Source organism: Megalobrama amblycephala, linkage group LG12 (genome assembly GCF_018812025.1).
Source record: "Megalobrama amblycephala isolate DHTTF-2021 linkage group LG12, ASM1881202v1, whole genome shotgun sequence".
In the NCBI taxonomy this organism is placed as follows: Eukaryota; Metazoa; Chordata; class Actinopteri; order Cypriniformes; family Xenocyprididae; genus Megalobrama; species Megalobrama amblycephala.
This window is the reverse complement of record NC_063055.1, coordinates 23,881,861-23,902,759: the sequence shown is the minus strand read 5'-3', so window position 1 is coordinate 23,902,759 and position 20,899 is coordinate 23,881,861. Positions and strand designations below refer to the sequence as shown.

General features: G+C 38.0%; 1 protein-coding gene across 2 annotated transcripts; it reads left to right on the top strand.

The window, feature by feature from the left end:
- The first annotated feature begins 3,013 nt into the window (after positions 1 to 3,013).
- On the top strand, positions 3,014 to 20,703 carry rimkla (ribosomal modification protein rimK-like family member A). Of its 2 annotated transcripts, none has more exons than XM_048209805.1 (6): positions 3,014 to 3,137; positions 4,420 to 4,648; positions 10,414 to 10,644; positions 14,921 to 15,007; positions 16,565 to 16,768; positions 17,397 to 20,703. In XM_048209805.1, exons 2-6 carry the CDS (start codon positions 4,486 to 4,488, stop codon positions 17,927 to 17,929), a joined length of 1,218 nt encoding a protein of 405 aa, XP_048065762.1. In that variant the 5' UTR covers positions 3,014 to 3,137; positions 4,420 to 4,485; the 3' UTR covers positions 17,930 to 20,703. The 2 variants fall into 2 exon arrangements, with proteins under 2 accessions (XP_048065762.1, XP_048065761.1); XM_048209804.1 differs by lacking the exon at positions 3,014 to 3,137 and adding an exon at positions 3,943 to 4,161.
- The last annotated feature ends 196 nt before the right edge of the window (positions 20,704 to 20,899 follow it).

Below are 20,899 nucleotides of genomic sequence, written 5' to 3'. Positions count from 1 at the left end.
TGTCCACTTACAGAGTTTAACTCTGCTCTAACACATGTAGTTTTGAAATGACCTTGATGAGCTAGTTTAGGACTAAATGCTAAACTAGTTTTTGAATTAAATTCGGCAGAAAAGTAGATCTCCAGGAGCTAGACTGAGTACCTTTGGATTACACAAATCTCATACCTTAGAAGTATAATGAAATGTCATGTTAAAGGGTTAGTTCACCCAAAAATGAGAATAATGTCATTTATTACTCACCCCCATGTCGTTCTACACCCGTAAGACCTTCGTTCATCTTCAGAACACAAAAGATATTATTGATTAAATCCAATGGCTCAGTGAGGCCTGCATTCACAGCAATGACACTTCCTCTCTCAAGATCCATAAAGGTACTAAAAACATATTTGAAACAGTTCATGCGAGTTCAGTAGTTCTACCTTCATATTATAAAGCGACAAGAATGCTTTTTGTACGCCAAAAAAACAAAATAACGACTTTTCAACAATATAGATGATGGGCCGATTTAAAAACACTGCTTCGGAGCTTTACAAATCGAATTAGTGACTCGGATCTCCTATCAAATGGCTAAACTACTGAAATAACATGACTTTGGTGCTCCAAATCACTGATTCGATTTGTAAAGCTCCGAAGCAGTGTTTTGAAATCGGCCCATCAATATATTGCTGAAAAGTCGTTATTTTGTTTTTTTGGCACACAAAAAATATTCTCGTCGCTTTATAATATAGAACCACTGAACTCACATGAACTGATTTAAATATGTTTTTAGTACCTTTATGGATCTTGAGAGAGGAAGTGTCATTGCTGTGAATGTAGGCCTCACTGAGCCATCGGAGTTAAACTAAAATATCTTAATTTGTGTTTTGAAGATGAATGAAGGCCTTACGGATGTAGAACGACATGAGGGTGAGTAATAAATGACATTATCTTCATTTTTGGGTGAACTAACCCTTTAAATCAAAGCCTGAAGAGTGGGGAAGTGGGGGGCGGGGGGGTCTCATGCACTTTATGCTGTAGTTCATATTCACCTGTCAAAATGCATTGCAATACGATTAATCAATTACTACCAATTATTTATTAATGTATGTATTCTGTGTTTAAGAGAAGACAAGATGTCTTCAGTGAAGTTCACTGGAAAACAGGTATTATTGTAATGGTAACTGCTTCTATTTTTGTAGATTGTGTTAGTTGTGTTTTATTTGTTGTATAGATGCAGTTTAAACTTCATGCATGCCAGAGATTTCATGTCTGAGTGAAGGGAAGGGTCAGAATATAATATATCTGTACCTCAAGGGGCAGGAGAAATGTATATTCTGTTCACAAATATGTATGAATCTATTTTAGAAGTCTCTCTCCCTTACTTTTTGCGCTATTCTCCTGCTGAAATATAAACATATTTGGTCAGCTGTCAAATGAGTAGGTCTCATTTTTTGATGCACATATTGTGTAACATTTGGGAAGATAGTTATTTGTGAAATAAGACATTGGCCATCAGGTCTGGAAATCTCTAAAGATGATTGTTTTAGCACAAATTTGTGTCTTGTTGAGTGGCCATGCTGATGGTAAACAAAAGTCCTAAAAGGGTCAATGATCATAAAGCAGAGATGCAGTGTTTAGGACAAATGTTAAATGATTATATTTTTTATTAGAAGACCTGTTCTTTAATTGGATCCATTTTAACATTTTAGAACAAGTTAACAGGTAAAAAGTTTAAGGCTAATATGAACACTGTGAAATGTTTACACTATGATTGATTGTTGTGACTGAAAATTTTACCAAAGCTTGCTAGCAGGAAGATACACTTAGCTAAATGGGCTTCTTTATAATATATCAGAACTGATAATATCTAACTTGTCTTCTAGAGAGAAATAACAAACAATTATTGTAGGCTTAATCCTTTTTGTAACTTTTAATCCATTGTTTATTTTCAGCCAAAAAGTTTGCTTTGTGGCATTTATATTCTTGACCCAAAATTATTGACTCAAAGTTTTCAGGCTTAAAAGAGTTTCAGAAGCTTTTTTTAATGTGAATGATTGAATAAATTGCTCTGTTCTACGTTCACTTAATGAATATGTGTTTGATTCTTCAATTGCATGATATCACAAAAGAAAAAAAAAGTGCAAGCTAAACTCATAAACATATATAAACGTATCAGTTTTTAATTCTACCCAAACAATTATGCATCCCAAGAGTAAAGAATGTCAGTGGCATTTCAGATGCATTCCAATAGTACTCACAAGCCTCATAAACATATTGTTATTGTACATTATCCTCCGGTTTCACAGACAAGGCTTAAGCCTATAGTCCTTGACTAAAATGCATGTTTGAGCTGTTTTAACTGAAAGCAACTTTCACTGGAATATCTTAAATTATATCATTGCCATTGTTTCGTCTCAAGATGCACACCAGTAAGGCATGTTTATAAAAGCTACTTAAATGTCCTAATTGAACTGAAGACATTGAATCCTGGCTTAATCTAAACTATGTCTGTGAAACCAGCCCTATGTCTAAATATGACTCAAAACTAAATGCTAATGAACCATGGATAGTGTTTATTGTCTTGCACAACTGGTTACTTAAAAGAATCAAGAAAAAAATCCAAATATTATATTTATTATTCTATGTATTTTACGTATGAATATTATGTCAATAAAAGCTTCAATCTGAATATAAAGTAATGGTTTATGTGCGTGCTGATGTTATAGTAATAATATCCACTAGGTGGCAGTGTTGACTCGCCGCATGATCGCAACATCATGAAATTTACATCACAGACGCCCACATCATTGTTTAGAAATAATGATGCATTTGCTGAAGAAAAACTTTAATTTGTCCATCATATTAAAGCACTTTAGTAACATGAGTGGGTCATAGTTTTATAAACATTATTCAGGCTGTGCAATGTACGTATCGACATAGAAGAAATAAATAAGTATCACGCCATAAATGTTCCGCCCTGAAAATATTTATTGAAAGCTGATTGGCTTAGAAAAATTGGCGCTGGAGGTTGATGGACGTGAAGGTCGAAATAAAGGCGGGACCAACAGTCCTTTAAGGCTGAAATGAGGATTTTCTGCATTGTGTTATTTTTGTGATCACATTTCACAGAGAACAGAAGAAAGATTCATTTGAGACAGGTTTGATTTTATTTAAAGACCTTTATTTAACGGACGGTTTGATAATGTCTGCATCTATAATATCTGTTTTCTCTCGCCCCTCCCTCTCTGGGTGTAAACAAAGCCAAAGTGGGTCATTTTGTCGTGGTATGATTTGATGATCTCACATAATAGTGAGGGTTCTGCATCCGTGACGAACTATTTAAATTGCCTCCAAGCTATGTATATATGTCACTAAAACGAACAAAAGAAATTAAACAACGCCATATATATAGTGGCACACTAACTCGAATTTCTGGACTGACAAGCTATCAATTTCCGACATCTATCTTTCAAAAAAAGAAAGAAAAAAGAGAGAGAAATTATCTTCAGTGTTTTGTTGTTATGGGGTTGCCACGACATTAAGAAGACGCTGGTTGAGCTTCACAAAAGAGAGAGGATGCGCCTGCAGACGCGCGCGTTCCCTCTTCCTCGGGGTTGGGGGGGATTCTTCGCTCAACCGTTTTTTTTCTGACCGTTTCAACACGTAGCATGAGCGAGACAGGCGTTGGTATCCAAACTAAACCAAACCAAACCTCCCCACGCCCGGTCTGAACCGGTTCGGGGGTAGTGCGCGCTCTTGGAGACTCCCCTCCCCTCTCCCTTGCTGAAATTCCTGCCACGCGCTCATACACACACACACAAAAAATCCTAGCATAGAACGAGCGCGCGCACGCCCGCGCATACGTCACCTCCTCCCCTCTGCCTTGTTGCACCCCGCATCTCCCATTGGTTCCTGCGGACATCTCGAGCCTCCCCTTGTTCTCTCCACCGATTGGTTCGCGGTGAGGACTGCGGACTGCGAATGGTCAATGTGAGCGCGAGCCCTTCTCGCTCATTGGCTGGTGCGGGCTGTGCATGAGCGCGAGGGAAAGAGTTGTAAACGCGAAGCGCGTGCTGGAAAAGCCGAGGCGTAGGGCTGAGAGCAGCGCGAGCACCGGAGATCAGCAGGGGCATCACTCGTCACAACATCCAGCCTCTCATCCGCTCGCTCTCCATTTTGTCGGTATATCTTTGAAAGTCTGTATCGTAGTGAGCAAGAGGAACCGAGCTCTGTAGCGAGGCTTTTGTTAGCCCGTGTTGGGGGCAATTACTGTTGCCCTCAGTGGGGGAGCGCGTTATCATTTTTCGGTTATTTAGGAGGCAAAATTGCAGCCCCCTCACCGCGTGTTCGTTAAAAATCGATTTTAGGTGCGTTCTTGTTTGATCTCGGATCTGGTTAGAGCGGATTAACTGTGTTTTGTTTTTTTTTTAAAAAAAACAGTGTTGCGGCTCTTTGTGTGGCATCAGCTTCGTGTCCCTGTTGCAAGCTACCCGAAGCTCCAAAAACATGTGTTCCCGGGTGTGGTTTATCACAGACCGGCGGATCAGCCAGGAATACCCGCAGGTCCAGATCCTGCGAGCTCTGAAGGAGCGCTGCGCCGAGGACGATGTTGAATTCCGCTATCTTCTCATGGATGAGATCGTCCTGACCATCACGGACGGACAGCTCGGTAAAACCTTACGCACATATATGCATACATTCCATCTATACGAGCACTGACGTTGTTTTTGTGTTTAAACTGTTGAGTTGGCTAAATAACTGGACAGTGTGGATGGTTAGCAGCGCGGCGCGCTTGCATTGAGCGGATGTGCATCACCGTGCGAGTGTGTTTTGTGTAGATGTGCGGGTGGGTGACCGCCTAACCCACTTTCAGCCAGCCAGCCACCATAGCCTAGTCGATGGATGGAAGGCCGTTTAAAACAGTGGAGAAATTGTTATCTCATAGCGAATATTTAAATGTATTCACGCCAGTATTTAGATACATCACCGTGTATTGTTGCACCATGTGCGCGCGAACAGTCACGAGTGTGCGGCGCGAGCGCGTTCATTATCAACACATAAAGCCTCGAGCGCAGATGGCGCGACGTTCACAAAGACCCGTTATATTCAGGTGATGCACTCGCCATTATTTATATATTTATTTTTTTAATATTCAGTCGGCAAGCTTTGATCGAAATGATTTGATCTGGTATATTATGACGCATTCGCGCGAGGTTCCTCATACAAAGGGCTTTGAAATAATCGAAATAATCGATTCGTCACGTGCAAACCTCAACTAAAATGCGACTTTTTAAAAAATGTTTTATCAACCGGAAGATGTTTGTACCGTCGATCATCTTTGTAATAGCATCACGGTCTGGTAGCAAAGCGTCACTAAGGATACAGACATTGTCTATTAAACTTGTGGTATCCGGGATGCTTAAAGATACACACACCTATACTGAATCCTCTTAGTCATACACTATCTTGTTTTACCAGTCTTGTTTTATAGACACTTAAATGCTTAAGCATTTAAAAATCGGAGTCAACAATGGTTTCTACCAAAGATGACTTCAGGTCACTTTAAGACCTAGTGTGTGAATTGATCTGGCAGAACCCCTTATAATATGCAGAAAACATATGTGTGGGGGTCATGCTGTGAAATGAAAAGGATATTTAACATAAAAATGCATGCATTTCTTAATATTTAATCACCCTCATGTTGTTCCAAACCATCATCATGCTTATTTTCTTCAGTGGTAAACAAAATGAAATGTTAGGCAGAATGTGAGAGGTTGGCAGCCTGAGTCACCATTCAATTTAACTGCATCTTTTTTTCCATACAATGCAAGCGAATGGTGACCTAGTCTGTTATTCTGCCTAACGTCGTCTTGGAAGTAAAACATACCGATTTGGAACAACATAATGGTGATTTTTTTTTTTTTTTTTTTTTTTTTCCCCTCCATTTTCAGCTCAACTATCCCTTTAATAATAAACTGACAGCAAGTTGCAAAGTGTTTCATAAGATAATGATCTGAGTTATTGACACCAGTGTTGCCATTGTTGGTGGGTGGGGCTGTTTTGGTTTGACATGACAGCATTTCTTTTAGGTGGTGCAGATGGGCACTGGGACATTGTGCATTTTGCATGGACCTGAGGTAAAGGGAGTGGCTATGCACCAATGCAGCTCTGCCTTGAATCAGCTACTTTAAGTTTAGTGGTGTGACTTTGCGACATAATGGATAGCCAGTCTAACAGGAAGACCCGAACAGACAAGCTAAGAAGGAGAGATGAACTGAGACCACGTTGACCTACTTTAATGCAAAGGTAGACAGCTGTATGGAGAACACAACGGCAGCACAACTGGAGCAGGTTGTTGGCCCGTCATGTTTATGTCTGTGTGTGTTTAATGTGCTGGCCTGGATCCTGTCTTGGTCCGATAAAGAGGTGGTTGACAGTTGGTCAGCTCCGGGATTTAAACCCCCAGAGATCCTGACATTCTGCTCAGTTACATCATCAAGAGACACATGGAACAGAGTAGGTCAGCACATAATCATGATCGCTTGTGTCAGTAAAAACATTGCAGTTTGAGGACATATCAAAATTCCTGAATAATACATTTCTGAATTTATATGTGAACCTATTGACAGGCGCCCCAAGAGTGTGTGTATAGTATCTTCTCACCTGCTGTGCGTGTTACGCCACATGCGGCAATCAAACAATCAATAGGCAATCACGGTTCAGGACTTTTGGCAGCATGATTTTTCACTTCATGTGATGGTGTGAGCTGTGTGCGCGCGTTACTTTTTGATGTCAAGTGTCCATTCCTCTAAGACATGTGAAATCTAACACCAATTTATTGTCTCGCATATGCATAAACTGCAAGCATGCTGAAAAATATAAAAAATGTGCAGATAATGCGCACACGTGACTGTAGTTAGTGGTACGTGAAACTTCAGACCGGAACAATTGAATCAACTTCCCAAGACATTTCTTTCTATCAACAAAGTCCTAGGCCTAGTCTTTATAGACATAGAAGAAGGTTGGGAAGTGTATCTGTTTTGCACTAAAATTGAGGTAGTTCCCCTTTATTATCTCAACTAGGAAAAAGCAAAATGCAGAAGATGGTTCACTTGAGTTAGGAACCTCAGTGTTTGATAACAATACTGTAAATTCAGTGGCTTTAGGGGGACTCAATTTCAAGTTTCTCTGGTGTATGATTGTGTAATAAAGCGTCAGTCTGGATGATACAGGAATGAATGCCATTTCTAGCCCTTAATACACACAATTTGAGCAGTATGCGAGTTGTTTATGGCAGTCCCGCTTGTTTATGAATGGTAAGCAACATTGCTTTTTTTTTTTTTTTTTTTTTTTTTTTGATTGTGGTTGAAAATCTGCAGGATGAATTTAAATATGGTAATGTAGTTTTGAGTACTACTCTCTCATTGGCTGCTGAATGACAAGTATTCAGAACACTCAAGATGCATTTTAATTAAGTAAAACAAATGAATATTTGACATTTTCACTTGCACCACCATTCAAAAGTTTAGGGCCAGTTTTGTAACAAAACAATCAAACAAATTCTATTCAAAGTATCCTGATTTTTTTTTTTTTTTTTTTTTTTTTTTTTTTTTTCAACATTTGATAATAATAATGAAGTGCTTCTTGAGTATGATTTCATGTGACACTGAAAACTGGAGTAATGATTTTGCCATCACAGGAATAAATTACATTTTAAAATGTATTCAAGTAAACTTAAGTTTACTATTATTATTTTTTTTTTTTCTACAATATTATTGTTTTTACTATAATTTTTGATCAAATAAATACAGCCTTAATGGCCATATAAGAGACAACCCCAAACGTTTGAATGGTAGTTTATATTGAATAATTGTTGTATTATCCAGGCACTGTGTGATTGGCTGTTGTGGCTGTTAATGGGGATTACTTATCATGTGTTTTGTCTGTTTATCTACCTGTATCTAATTCCAGCTCACCTTACCCTCACAGCATACCTCTGAAGTAGGTTAACCCTGTGTCTATACTGTGCTTAACACAGTAGGTTACCCTGAAATCCTCACTCGCTCTGGATTCGGTGTGAGTGTGAGTCAGTCATGCTTCTTAACCCACAGTGAGACAGCTGCCGCAGAACTGACAGAAGGGGGAAGTTGGGGACATGCTGTATGTTCTGAGTCTGTGAATACATTTACTGATTGAGCCTCAGGCAGATACAAATAAAATAACCTTAATTGACGTATGTCTTGTATTACGTACATGTAAGATAAAACAAATAAAGGTCAGTACATACAAGTGCTTAAAGGGATAGTTCACCCGACAATGAAAATTGTCATCATTTACTCACCCTCTAGTTGTTACAAACATGTATGTATTTTGTTGTTCTGCTGGACACAAAAGATGATATTTTGAAGAATGTCACTAACCAAACAGTTGATGGGCCCCATTGACTTCTATAGTATGAAAAAAATAAAATGTCACTTTGGTCCATCAACTGTTGGTTACTGACATTCTTCAGAATGTCTTCTTTTGTGTTCAGCAGAAGAAAGAAATTCATACAGGTTTGGAACAACTTGAGGGTGAGAGAATGATGATGAAACTTTCATTTTTGGGTGAACTATACCTTTAAGGGGTGATTCTCTGTGCTGCAGTGAGTATATGACTTTCATTTCCTCCGGATATTAGTCAGTCTGGTATGAGCTTCAGATCTGTTAGTGTACCTGGTTGGTTACAGTTGGTTTATGTAGTGTGCTGTTTTATTGGGAATTAGTCAGGTAATTGGTTTATTCAAAACCAAATAAGTAAACATTCTACCATGTTTATCCGTGTTATGAAATATATTGAGTAAGAATTGGTGTTTCAAAACCTAGTGAACCACTGACACCATCCAGGATGGTGGGTATGGTGAGAGAAATGTCAACTACAAATATAGACTTGTCTATCAAAAGGAAATGAATACCTCGATGCATAAAAATTGATCAAGTGACTTTATCATTGTTGCAAAAGATTTCTATTTCAAAAATGCTTTTGCATTGAACTTTGTTCATCAAAGAATTCTGAAAAATGTATCCCTGTATTTGATCAAAATATATTTTTGATCGTTTTAATGCAGCCTTAGGGTGAGCATTAGAGATGTTTCAAAAACAATCTTGCTAACCCTAAACTTTTGAATGGAAGAGTAATTACTTGGTTGTAATTAATAGCACAGTTTGTTGTAATTTAAAATGTATTATTGCACCCAATATTTGTGTGTGCCTTGTATTTTTATTTGAGTGTTATGATATTAGGTTAGCAACATGTTAAAGTCAAATTCTCTTTAAAAAAATTGTGTGTGCATTGTTGGTGTAGCACATTGAGATGCTTATGAGGTTCTGTGACAATTAGGATGTTGCCTGTTTAGGAAACTTGCTAGGTTTTGGAACAGAGCTATTTGATGGGAAAAAGATCAAAGACGATGGCTGTTCAGTCAACATTCAAAAAACATAATGTTATTTAATTTGAACTTTTTTTTTTTTTTTTTTTCTTGGTAATCAAAAATGTTTGCATTTCTCTTTCATTTCATATATGCCAATATAGTCCTGTCATGCCCGTTTTACTGCATTCAAGTCCCATCTGCTTTGATCCATGAGAGGAAAAGAGAGTGCTGATGTAGCAGTTGCTAGTGAAGATGCTGAGTCGTGGTTTGTGTGTGTGTTGCTCCATCCTAAGATGGCGGAGAAGCAGGAGAGATTAGAAATACAGTGACGCATTCATGTTTTGTCTCTTGTTCTCTCATGGCTCCTTTTTATATCCTCTGATTTCCATTTCCTGTTGTTTCTTGAAATACTCAATCATATATTTGGCTTTATGTAATCTCTGAAATCCTTTCTTCTGCTATTTTGTGCGTTCTGTTCCATCCAAACAACAAAATTACATGTTTGCCATTTTTAGTAATGTTTGATTGCTCTCTGCTCTTGTATTCATAATCTGAGTCAAAATGCAAGATTTAAGTCAAGTCCAATGAGCGCCGGCTTTAAAACCGATTTAAGATTTTACTCAAGTGAAGGCTGGTGTTAAGTGAGCATAAAACCAAACTGGCATCTTAATTAAAAACAGAAAGCAGTACAAACTGGGTTAGTGGGTCAACGTGAACGTCGCTATAGCGAGGCAAAGCAAGCGACCTTCTGCAGCATTGTGTAACAGCTCTCTGAAGGAGATCAGCTATTTAGTATTACAGAGATGCTGCTGTTGTGTGTTTTGTGAACTAAGGCCAGCTCATCTGTCACATTGAGTGTTTGCATGTGAGAGAAAAGGGCGACACATCCAAATGAAAGTCTGGCTCTCATTGGTTGCTCAGATACGAGTGTAATCCCTCCACACAATACTGCACCGGTCAAAACACAGACTGCACTGCCTGTACTGCAGCATGTGATTTATCTTTCCTTTCTGTCTTTCTTTCAGGTCTGCGGGTTGGGCAGGAAAACGTTACCTCATACCCGCAAGTTGCTGTGGTGCGCGTTCCGACCCCATGGGTCCAGTCGGACAGTGACATCACCGTACTGCGTCACCTGGAGAAGTTGGGCTGTCGTCTGGTCAACCGCCCTCAGGCCATCCTCAACTGTGTCAATAAGTTCTGGACCTTCCAGGAGCTTGCTGGGCATGGAGTGCCTCTGCCTGACACGTACTCTTACGGTGAGAGATGATGAAACACATCAATCCCCAATTATCAATTTGTAATAAAAAAAAAAAAAAAAAAAAAAAATTACATCTTATATAAATATTAGGGCTGGGCATTGACACAAAATTCACAATTTGATTTTTATTCAATTTGTTTTAATATTGATGAATTGGTCCTATCTTTTAGCTAGGCTATAACCTATACTGAGAACCCCAGGTGGTACGTCACTATAAAATTAAAGGTTAAAATTAACTTACTTGTAGGCTACTTACATTTTTTTTGTTCAAAATGTACAAAAATTATATAAATAGAATGTACAACATGAATCCATTTTCCAAACCGTGTTTTTGTCTTATCCTGAATCATTATGGTACACTTATAATAAGTGTTTATATTCGGACTATTTCAGACTGGACTGGTAGGACTCGCCGCAGAGTATCACAGTAACTGCGTGACTTGCCATAGACATACATGGAGAAAAGTAGCTCCGGCTACAATGTTGTTCCGCAAGACGAGTGCAGTTCTGTTTATTAACCGCTAGAGGGCCAAAAATCGTGGACTGCAGCTTTAATATAAACATTTAAATTGTGGCTGTCATAAAAACATGATTTATTTCAAAACACATTTAAAGGCAGGGTAGGCAAAAAAATGTATAAAAAACTTTTTTTCAAAATTTGTTTAAACTTTATTTATATATCAATACATAATTAAAATGTAAGTACTCTGAAAAAGAAAGTATAAAAATCGAGTGTCTGTAGACCTCTCACGACTGTTTTAAAGACAGCTCATTATTTCCATTCACTCCACCCCCTCCCTTCTGGGCTCCTTCCAAAGCCACGCCCCCAAAACGCATGAACGTGTGACTCCGACCACTGAGCTGGAAGACGCATTATTTACCTGAGACGAGCGGAGAGGAAGGAGCACAGTGCATGTAGTGACATCATGTCAGAATCACATGTAATAAAAATAACTTTAAAATTATGAAGATAAACAAACAAGATGTATTTTAGTACTCACTATCAAGCTAGCATATTGATATTGGTAAAGTTTAAAATATATATTTTTTGATTCGCTAACGAGCTAGTTATCTATAAGGCAAAGCTAAAAACAGGTTGCATGATACACGTTTTTCCATTACCATCATTTACACTGTGATGAAGATGAATTTCGTGTAAGATTCATAACATATACGTTGTTCTACAGATCAACAGAGTAACATACACTCAAATATCAACTCACAACTGCATTGCAGACACAAAATAATAACACACACATACAACAAAGTGTGTACGACACACACAGATACAAGATAAAGACATCAGTAAACATAGGTAGAGAATATAAAAACAAAACAAAGGCGAAAAAAACGTGCAGGTAAACTTGCAGGTGAACATGGTAAAAGACTTAGACAGAGGGTAAAATTATGCACAATTCAACACTATAGCTATCATTATTTATCGTCTCTACTACGGCTCGCTAAGTAATGTTATGTTAGCTATATTACGCAGCTACGTGTGCTAATGACACATGCTTCATGAAAAAATAAACAAAAAAATATGTATGATCAAAATACAAAAAGAAAGATTTACCTGTCCAGCAGAAATAAAGCCATCAAGGAGTCACTTTTCAGCCCCTTGAGTTCCCTCAGTTCTCGCCATCGCTGGAAAGCCACGCCGATATTAACTCGCGTTTTATTTCTTTGTTTATCCAAAGACTTTTTGTTCATTGCCTTTTCTTGTACTGTTACTGTCTTCCTTTTTTTGCCTGGTTTGCCTTCACTAACTGCATAGGCCGATACTGTGAATTTAGCTTGCTGTTTCTCTGCCATTGTTTTGGTATTCCTAGGATCCGTGCCTCTTGGATTCCCCAAATCAAACGTGCGCGCGCAAGTGGGCAGGTCATGTGTGGCAAAAGGGTGGTTGCCATGGTTGCGAGAGAGTGACAGCCGCCTAAGCCAATCCTATGTTTCGTCCCGGATGGAAATAATGAGCTGTGTTTAATACAGATTAAACGGTCTAGAGTCACTCGATTTTTATACTCTTTTTACCAGAGTTCTTACATTTTAATTATGCATGTATATATATAGAAAGTTTAAACAAATTTGGAACAAAATTTCTTACCTACCCTGCCTTTAATATTGAACAATTTAATTAAAAATACAATGAATATGCAATATGATGCATATGTTTAGCAAAATAATCCTCTCTAAAGTTAATTTTTCTAGCTGACGAATGAGTTTTTGGACATTTAAATGGCTTAAATGTATTGTATTGAATGGATTGTTTAGAGGCTGTTTTATTGATGTTTTTCCATGGTTGAAACACTGAGCGATTTACATGTGACATAACTGACTTTGGTAAGTTACACCATATCTTTCAACGTACATAAAGAGGAAGAGATGATCAGTTCATGTGCGCTCCGCACTGCTGCTTCTCTTGAACTGAAGAGCTACAGCAATCCATCTTGACGCATGAAAGAACGCCTAAACGGTATTGTTTGAGTTTCATAATATAATTAACCGAATTTGAAAGCTGAGACCTTTTCATATCGGAAGTAACAAAGCAACAAAGATTGAGATTTATTGGATGGGAGGCACGATACGAAGTTGTTCATTTTGTTTCAAAAATTGTTCAGGTTTGTTCATTCATTAACTGAAAACAGTATAGACTAAAAGATCGATTCTTGGGATTTAAGAATCAATATTGGCTGTATGCAAAGGATGCATTAATTTGTGACCATAAAGTTCAGAAACATTACAAAATCGGTAACACTTTACAATAAGGTTCATTAGTGAACATTAGTTAACTACATTAGTTAACATGAACTAATAATGTTGCACTTCTACAGCATTTATTCCTCTTTTAATGTTAATTTCAACATTTACTAATACATCATTAAAATCTTGTTAACATTAGTTAATGCACTGTGAACTAACATGAACAAACAATGAACAACTGTATTTTTATTAACGTTAACATTAGTAAATACAGTAACAAATGTATTGCTCATGGTTAGTTCATGTTAGTTAATATATTAACTAATGTTTAATGAACCTCATTGTAAAGTTTTACCACAAAATCTTACCAACCCCATGGTGCACTCCTGTATTTATCATATATTCTAAAAGACAACGGCCATTTATGCGACACTCTCCTGTTTGTAGAACGAAAGGGGAAGCCCTCATTACTAACTGAAGAAAACCAAAATGGGAAAAACCAGAGAGAGACTGAATAGATGGGAAGGGTTGGTGTATAAAAGCAGATACAGCTGCTGTAGAGATGTGTTCCTGGCAGAGCCAATATGACATACCCTTCATTTTCTCTCTTTTGCCCCCTCCTACTGATCGCTGAACGAGTTCATCTGCTCCTCTCAAACCAGCCAAACTGATTCTACATCCATAAAGAATGTTCTCTTCAAAAGCATGAAGAATATTTATATTTGAGGATGTACAGGGTGCTGACACATTCAACAGTTATACTGGCTGTGGTTTTGGTTTGAGCTTAAATTCTATTTCTACCCATGTCTTCGCTTTCTCTTTCTCTCTTGCTTCTACTGTCTTTCCATATGTTTTCTCTGTTTGTTTCATCTTGGACACGTACTATCAAACCAGAGGTTGCATTAATTAAAAATTCTGTCATTTACTGAACATTGGCTAATTTCAAATGCTGTCTGGCATTGTAATATAGATACAAAAAAAGAAAACAATGTCTGTTTTGCCAAGTTCAGGTGTTTGAAGTCATAAACATTGACTGTGACTTAAATTTAAAACATGAATAACAGACCATACATGTCCAAAGCATGAATTACATGAATTGTCATTTTTAATTATTAAAACGGTTCATATTGGCTATATTGAGATTATATAAAATGTACATGCATAGAACACATTTCTACATTCTTAAAGGAGAAATGAAAACAAAGTATAAAAATAGACCATGAGGAAAATTTTTACAGAGTGATACAATTATTTATAGCACAGCCTCTGGGTCTGACATGTGGCCATCATGTTTCTTCGGAAGAACATATTTTCCTAAAACATCTTTGAGCCATTAACCTTCAAAAACTGGCCACGTAGTTGGACAGAGTGCCGTCCAGGAAATGGGAAACGTGCGTGGCAAAAAAAAAAACCTGTCAGTGTTGCAGTTCTTCTCATGTGGATATTGAATGTCTCAGTGTTGCTTGTTTCATTAGAGCTGTTTGCGTCTTGCTCAGGAATCTCGCGCTCAAATTAAATCTCACTTTTAATTACATTCATTACATATTCACTAAGCTGTGCGTGTGTGTCTCCAGGAGGACACGACAACTTCCGCAAGATGATCGATGAAGCTGAGCCGCTGGGTTACCCTGTGGTGGTGAAGAACGCTCGTGGACACAGAGGTAAATCGCTGATCCTAGAACAGTCTGTGTGCATAATGGGTCCTTTGGGGACTGAAAGAAACAGGCCACATTAGACTTCAGATCTGGGTACTGACAAACCTTGAGGAGCCCTGAGAACACAAACGCCTCAAAGTTATACAGCACGCTGGATCTCTGAAATCGGGCAGCTTAGAAACATCATCTCTTTTACTCTGAAAACAAAGGTTGTCTTTCTTTCTTTCTCCCAGTGCGCATAAGGCGTCTTTGTCCTGCACTGCTTTTTTTCAAGCAAATTTGAGGTGTATGTGCTGAAAGCATGATATATTTATATATATTTATTTTAATGGTAGTTGCTGATGATCGGCAACCATACAGAATTACACAAACTGTCCCGGATTAACTCAAGAATCTCACGGTCAGATGAGATCTTGCCTCATTAAAGTTAAGAGCAGTGGCCACACCTGGCCACAACTTTTTTTTTTTTAAACTGGAAAATGCTCTCAACTAGTCTCAGAAGGCTGCAGTTTGTCTACAGGTTCATACATGTGCTGAAATCTGTTTTGAATGTTCTGTTCATTGTCAGTGTTCCCACAGAAATTGAAAATGGAGTAAATATCAGGGAATTACAATGTTAATACAATAAAATTGTATTTGTTATTGTTTTCTTTATTAATTTTAAGTCTATTAATAGAAAAGTAATGAATAAATTTATCAGCTAGAAGTCACTTTTTTTTTTTTTTTTTTTTTTGTAGTCTAAATGTTTTAATCTGCATCCAGTAGTTATCATAAACTGGGCAAGTCATGGAAATTTATTGGTTAAAGGTTTTGGAACACTGGTTACGTAAAGCAGGACACACACAATTCAGTCAAACCTTTGTTAAAAGATTGAACTACAGATGAAAATAAAACGGCTCACAATGTTGACCTTTGTTGGGCAGTGACATGTTTTGAAAGGTTTCCTCTGATCCAGGAGGAATTGGGTGGGGTGGCGGCAGCCTGATGGTTGAACATCTGGAGAGTTCACAAACCTGCTGTACCACATTTGTGCCCTTGAGCGAGACACTTAACCCCTGGATGCTCTAGGGTGCTCTCCCTGCAATTAGTGTCTTGCATATCTCCTTGGATCTGATAGATTGACTATTATCTAATTCTTTTCTCTTCCTCCTTGTGTTAATTAAAAACAAGTGTTCTGCATGTAGCCAAATTCATACTGCTATACCTGGCAGTGTATCAAGAGTGTAAAATGATTTGTTAATGTGTGAAAGGGATGTATTTGACACCGTTCCACAAGATTGTCATCACATGAAAGTTTACACATTTAACCCTGGATTGTTTCTTGTTCTATTTGCTCCATATGCAGAGGAATCAATCATTGCTTTAGCCTTTAGTAACACTTTGAAACTTCTTAAATATTCCATAACCTGTTTAAATAGATGCATTTTGTTTAGGTAGTTCCTAAAATCCATTATGAGAGTTGAGCAAAAAAAAAAACTGTACTTTTACACTCAACCTCTCTATTGATAAATTTGCACTTCATCATACTTGGTCTTTAATGATGTCCCAATTTGATCTGTACAGGTAAAGCTGTGTTCCTGGCCCGGGATAAGCACCACCTCTCAGACCTATGTCATCTGATTCGCCATGACGCCCCATATCTGTTTCAGGAGTATGTGAAGGAGAGCCATGGGCGGGATGTGCGGGTAGTTCTGGTCGGCGGGAGAGTAATCGGGTCCATGCTGCGCTGCTCTACCGACGGACGCATGCAAAGCAACTGTTCACTAGGTACACAATTGCACACACCTCCCCTCCTACTATTATTATTATTATTATTATAATAATTATAATAATAATAATAATAATAATAATAATAATAATAATAATAATAATAATAATAATAATAATAATTAATAATAATAAAAATATTTATGTATTTATTGATTTATTTTTTATAATTGCTGATATTATTTCTGTCTGTGGCTGTTTTTTTCTTCATCAACTTGCATTATTTTATTATTATTATTATTATTTTTTTTTTAAGATTCCCATGTATAAATAAGTTTTATATAGAAGAAAAGTAATAATTAAAATAATAAAAACTATTGTTTGATATTGAATTGTTTTATTTATCAATGCATGCAGTTATTTTAGTATTTATATACTATTATTTTGAATTGGCTTTTTTGTTTTAATTTCTGTATAGCTTTAATTTTCATTTTTATTAATTTGAGTTCTTAAACATATTTCAGTAAGTTGCTAAGACGGCATTTCTAATTTTTCTATAATTTTTTTTTAAAATCTATTTCAGCTTTATTTCAGTTACCGATTTTAATTATTTTTGTTAACATTAACAATAACACTGACCGTAATTTCCCAATAGCCTCTCTGTTCATCATTTCAATTTCTTTTCTAGGTGGGGTGGGAATGATGTGCCCCCTTAGCGAGCAGGGCAAGCAGCTGGCCGTGCAAGTGTGCAATATTTTGGGGATGGACGTCTGCGGGATCGATCTGCTACAGCTAAACGATGGTTCCTTTTTGGTGTGCGAGGCCAACGCCAATGTAGGCTTCATTGCGTTCGACCAAGCGTGCGGGATGGATGTGGCGGGCATCGTGGCCGACTACGCCCTCTCTCTCCTGCCGAGTCGCCTCAGCAGGAAGATGTCGCTACTCTCTGTGGTGTCCAGCACCAGCGAAACTAGCAGCGAGCCTGAGGTGTGTATTCCCACAGAGGTGATGATCCCCACAGAGGTCTGTATTCCCAACGAGATCTGCCCACCCGGCACTACCTGTGCCATCCCTGACGGCATGTCCACCATGAGCACAAGCTCCACCTCCAGCGAGAGTGAGGGGGATCTAAACGAAACAGGCTCTAACCCTGTCAATGCAGATCCCGCTTACAATATCAACTCCCTCCTCGCGAGTGAGATGAAACTGTTGACTGAGTGAATTACAGCCACAAACACACACAGATTCACAGACATCGAAGAGCAACACATACTGAAGTGGACATTAAACGCATACAGATGCACACGTGTAATCATACTAACCCTCCCTGTAAACCCCTGTCTGAGGCTGCTCCCCTGATGTTTCTTCTCCATTGACAGACAATAGAATTAAACAAGTGTACGGTGCAGTTTGGAAGTGCACTAAATAGTGTACACTCCAGCCTGGCTGTAGTGCACCAGCTGAATATGCGTTTGCCGCTGTAATTTGAGGGTGCATGCACTGTAGAGTGATTTTATCGGGACATGATTCCCCAAATGTAACCTTTCAGCTACCATCAAACTGGATTCTGATGTTCATAGTCTGGGTTAGGGTACACACACACACACACACACAAACACACAAACTGACATACACCTGAGGACATATTAAAGTCTGTATTATAGAGAGAGAATGAATGAATTTTGTCTGTTACAAACCTTGTGGTAAAGCCTGGCTGAAGGCATAATGCATTGCACGCATGGGGCGAGAGAGAGAGGAAACTGAATGGACCCAAATTTCAACTGCCCACCAGGATACAAAGGCACATACCTCCCTGCCCTCAAAAAGCCCACACAGACAGACACATAGAGGGACAACAAGAACAAAAACTGGAAAGCTGTGAATATTCTCATCCATCCCGACTCTTTTAAAAGCATGAATGAGTATGAGTTATTTTAGTCTGTTGCAATGGCTGCCTGTAGTAAATGAATTACTGCTGATCAGACAAGCGTAAAGGTTTTATTTGCTTTGCCGGTGTCTGTAAAATTGAATGACTGGTGTGGGACCCGTTTTGAATTACCTTCCTTAATGTGTAAGTGATAATTTGGCCCATAGGAACTTATTTCTCACAGGCATCTTCTGCTTGGTAATTCTGTAATTGAGGCGGCCATTTTAGAAATCTTCACTGTCCACCATTTTGGACTGGTTAATGTACTGTTTACAGCTCAATAGTATGGAAAATGTGAATGGGAACATTTTTTAAAAACATTGTTTTTCCAGTGTCTAATTCAAATCTGCTAATGACCACACGTCAATCTGCATGTCTGCCACTCCAAAAGCAAATCTCCCAATATTAGAGTCTGAACAGTGAGTTGCATAGAAATAGAGCAAGTAGATTTTTAAATACTAATGTTTTTACCACAAGGGCTGAACGTTTTGCCAACACTAAGCGCTGACGATGAATAAGCTATTTGTCTTCAACGATTTGTTTGTACAAAAATACTGCAAAAATAAAACTGAAGTGTCAACTCAAATGGGTGCTACAACTTCTCTTAATTCAGCCCAGTGGTTTAAAAGCCAATAACCTGAGAGAAAACCAGAAATTGTATTGATTTGAGCTAAATTTACATTTATTTGTTGTGCAGTGCACTTATATAATGAAGTACATTTCTCACAAGTGACTCTTTTAACGTCCCTATTTCTCTCTGCAAATGTGTTAAAATCCAAAAATCCTTACTCTGCATATTTGCATATTCAAATTTACATCGAGTCTTAAATTGCATATAACAAACTTTAAGTGGACCAAACTCGCAATCCAAACCAGCTCAGAGTAGTTTGCCATGTTAAATGTGATAGTTTAGCTCAATTAAATGTGAGTTCAGACTTTAGATGAAATACAGTTTACATTAAGATGCAATATAGACTTGAAATTTAGAGTTAACTCGGGGAAGCAGCCTTGATCAAATTCCTCTCCTTGGAAATGCGACATTCATGTTAGACAGTCCTGCCTATGTGTATCGATAAACAAAAGGACAAAGCGTTATAAAATATTAAGAAACAGATGCTGTGAGACCTGATGGTTACATGCAATCTTGTTTGTTTTATATTTAGTGTTCTGTTGTCTTTTGTTTTCCTAATTTATAATTTTATTTTTTGTTGAGAAAAAGGAAAAACTGGTTTATATGCGATTAATCTTTGCTTGGGAAAGGCCGAAGAGTGGCGAAGGGTTTTAGTGTGAGTTTGACTGAACAGACGTTGACCACCTGAGACGCGCGCATACACACACACACACACACACACACACACACTCTTCTCACCACCCCCTCTAAAATGTTGTGATTTGCCGTCTTGTGTGTGATGTGTTCCATCATTCCATGCAACCAGAGACTTGCACCCTCCACCTCATCCCACACAAGAACAAGTGTCCCTGTAAACTCTGACACTTTTCTGTGTTTGCGATAACGCACCATATGGTTGTTGAGCTCTTGCACACTCTGCCTCCACTTCCGGTAGAATACAACAGGAAGTTTTCTCCCCTTATGTTTAGTATCAAACTTGTGTGACTCCAAATCTAAATACTTAATGAATTCGGAATGGAGCCCCAAGTCTGAACTGAGAGCTAAAATTGTCATCAGATCTGCCTCAGTAGAAAACATTGTCTATATGAATTAATACATAAGTAAAAGGTACCACTATACTCCTGACTTGTGTGAGTTGGCAATTAACTTAGCGTCACAGCTAAATCTAAAAAACAACAGTTGCTGCTAAAGAACACTTAGCTCTATGGAATGGAAAAGGGAAACGTTTTGAGACTCCATGTGTTCATTTCATTGCCTCTTTTTTTTTTCTTTTCTTCCTTTTTTAGTGGGAACCTAAATGCCAAAAACCAAGCAATGTTGTATAATTTAAAACAAGAAATTATTAGTGATAGAACGCTAACATTGATGTTATGTGTCATTACGTAATAATACCAATAATACCAATAAAGACATTTAAAAAATGTCCAGAACATGAAATTTGTGTCAGCTTGTCTATTTATCTCACATCACGGTTGCTAGACCTTTTCCACTGAACTTTTGCTATAGTTAGCCTCACTAAAGGTGCAGTCACATTTACTGTTGTTTGGCAAAATCCAGTCAATACAATCCATGCACTTGGGAATTTTGCATGAGGACAAAATAGTTCCCTATACAGATTTCGCAACAGGTTGGA

Coding starts and splice junctions, on each gene's coding strand:
- rimkla (XM_048209805.1), top strand. CDS start 4,486: ATGTGTTCCCGGGTGTGGTTTATCACAGACCGGCGGATCAGCCAGGAA. Junction 4,649..10,413: donor CATCACGGACGGACAGCTCG/GTAAAACCTTAC, acceptor TCTTTCTTTCAG/GTCTGCGGGTTGGGCAGGAA. Junction 15,008..16,564: donor GAACGCTCGTGGACACAGAG/GTAAATCGCTGA, acceptor TGATCTGTACAG/GTAAAGCTGTGTTCCTGGCC.